At 37.7% G+C, this 2,750-nt stretch overlaps 1 protein-coding gene across 1 annotated transcript in view; it reads left to right on the top strand.

The window, feature by feature from the left end:
- Nucleotides 1-1,886, top strand: part of SARC_02084 (hypothetical protein) — a 2,735-nt gene extending 849 nt beyond the window's left edge. Inside the window, exons 2-4 of the mRNA XM_014304171.1 lie at nt 1,206-1,317; nt 1,432-1,535; nt 1,666-1,886. Coding sequence (XP_014159646.1) covers nt 1,206-1,317; nt 1,432-1,535; nt 1,666-1,860 — 411 coding nt within the window. The 3' untranslated portion in view covers nt 1,861-1,886. The remainder of the gene's footprint in view (nt 1-1,205; nt 1,318-1,431; nt 1,536-1,665) is intronic.
- The last annotated feature ends 864 nt before the right edge of the window (nt 1,887-2,750 follow it).

Raw genomic sequence — 2,750 nt, 5'->3', positions numbered from 1 at the left:
TATACATATATGTGTGTGTGTGTGTGTATGTGTGTCTGTTTCTGTGTGTGTCTTTGTGTTTGCTTGTTTGTGTGTGTGTGTCTTTTTTCTGTGTGTCAGTGTGTTTTTGTGTCTGTGTACCCACGTAGGTATGTATGTATGTATATATGTTGTATATCGATGTGTGTATATATATATGTGTGCTTATTTATATATATATATATGTATTTGCATCATAGATACATATGTTTGTTTAATATAAATGTATACGTATATATTCATGTATACATATTATTGTATATTGTATATAAATATGTGTGTGTGTATGCGTGTGCGTCGTGTGTGTATGTGTATGTATGTATATATATATATGTGTGTGTGTGTGTACTCATGTATATGTATATGTATATTTTGATATATATGTGTGTGTGTATGAGTGTGTATGAGTGTGTTGGTGTGGTTATGGGTGTATGTATGTATGTATGTATGTACGTATGTGTTTATATATATATATATAGGTGGGGGGGGTTCATTTGAGTGTGTTTGTTTGTGGCTGAGTGTACATGCGTGTGCTCATATATTTCTTCTTCTTATATAGCTAATGACTGTGTGGGTTCGATTTGGTTCCAAATTGTCATCCACTCCTTTTGCCTCGAAATTTCGCTGCTCTTGTCCATGTTTAGCATATGGAACGGGCTCATAAATAGTAAACTACTAGCAACTAAGCTTCATTCAACCTACCAAAATACCAATGAAGTACGTTGTTTTCAGTCTACGGAACCTAGATCACTGCAATCTCTGAGACAGATGTGAGTACGCAACCCGTATATGCTTGGACATACTCGCTTTAAGCAAGTACATATACACTAGATGGATACAGTCATTCGTTTGAATTAGTATTCCCGCTCTCTAATTATAAAACGATGTGGCTAGTTTGATTTGTGAATGTGCAGTAGGATTGACTATGTAAATACAATGCGAATGGATCATAATGGTATTAAAGTGTTTCATGTCTGCGAGTCGGTCTCATTCTGTTTTCCAATATATGCGTCTATGTAGAAACGGACAATTTTCTAGACCGCGGGAACCCCTTAACTGAGATTGACGATGAATATAAAGCTTGTTACCGATCGAGTTTTTCTTTGCTCACGCCTTCTTCAGTCGATTATGCTGTGAATTAAAGCAACAGACTTGACTGAAAGATTGGTTTTGAATTGCAAACACAGCTATACACAGCCGCAACGTGTGCGCTTCAGCACGAAACCGCCGGTAAACTGAAAACAAGGCGCCTACACAGTGAGATCGTATTCTGCATGTCCCCTTCTGGAAACGTTAATGGTATGCGATGTTTATTTGCTTTTGTACGTTCTCATCGAAAGTGTTCTCGTTCCAGGCGGCGTTACTATCATCGCGATAACATCTATGGTTGTTCTTTCAAATCATTTACAACAGACTCGCTGATAAAATGTGGGATTACGCCTGATACCACTGCTTTTGTTTTGATGGCTGTGGATGCTGATGAGAAAGCATATAATGCGCTATTGGATACAATACAGGTGAGCTACACTTCGCATAACTTTTGCGTATTTGCTGCTTGGGATGCTTCTGCATACCTTCCTGACCGCCTGCTAATGTTTATCGCGATTATTTACTGTGCTGATCGCATCTTTCATATCTGCCTTACAGGGTCGTAAATTGGTGGTTTCGGCCGAGACATTAGTAGATTACGCCAAGTATGATCATATCAACAGTGTATACAAATTAGACAAATTAAATGCTACATTCAATGGACAGGATGCGATATCATTGCAATCTGATCAGAGTATCTGCAACCTAGCTGGAATGGTAGTTTCAAAAATAGCCTGCCAAGATATGGTGTAATAAATCTTGTATCTCATATTTCTGTCAGTTTCCCGCTCTCGGTTCCCACGATAAACAACTATTTTAATATTGGGTTACATTTTTGTTGACTGTTGAATTTCAGTGATTTTGAACAACATTACACATACATACGTACATAATCTGGTATATCAGTGCAAATAATGATCTGGTAAAATGAAGATTTTGAATGTGCAGCCAATAAGCTAGAAATAATAGTTTCAATTCTAAGCCATTGAATCGAGAAAAAAGACGGAAATTGAAACTGTATTCAGGATCGACTGGCAATGCCGAGATAACTGATTTTTATTTCGAAATTCTAAAATTACCTGTATAGCTGAAGTTGTCGCTATTTCGAGTATTGCCACCAGCTCAACTTATTATATCACTGACTCTGTTGATCCAGATACTATATAAATGTAGCGACAAGATGCTATTTGACACCGTAAACTATGTGCGAATTAGCAAGAATACACTCTGGTTGTGCTGCGTATTGTATACCTCTGCAGATTCCATTGTTTATATCCACGGTCGAGCAAACTTTTCAGTTGCTTCGAGATTCTGTAGTTCTATTTGATGCATACGCGTCGTATATTGTAAATATTTTTAGACGATATCAACGATCTATAGAAGTGAGTGCAGATACTCTTCGACTTTATAAAAGATTACGCCATTCGCCAGCCGCTAAGATCCTTATAGGCTTCACAGTACGGCGTCAAATAGTTGGAGTGTCTGCAAACATTACTTTGTTCCAAACCTCATTGTGGCAGGTGAACCTCTGAATACAAATATTTCGAAGTGATACATTCATATTACGCAATTTAATATACAAGGTAAAGCGGTGATTTTCTGCGTGCGCTAGGGTCTTTCAGCCTGGCGTATGAACGGTTGTC

The sequence above is a fragment of the Sphaeroforma arctica genome (genome assembly GCF_001186125.1).
Source record: "Sphaeroforma arctica JP610 unplaced genomic scaffold supercont1.90, whole genome shotgun sequence".
Lineage (NCBI taxonomy): Eukaryota > Ichthyosporea > Ichthyophonida > Sphaeroforma > Sphaeroforma arctica.
The sequence above is the reverse complement of the archived record's forward strand: the minus strand, read 5'-3'. Positions and strand labels throughout refer to the sequence as shown.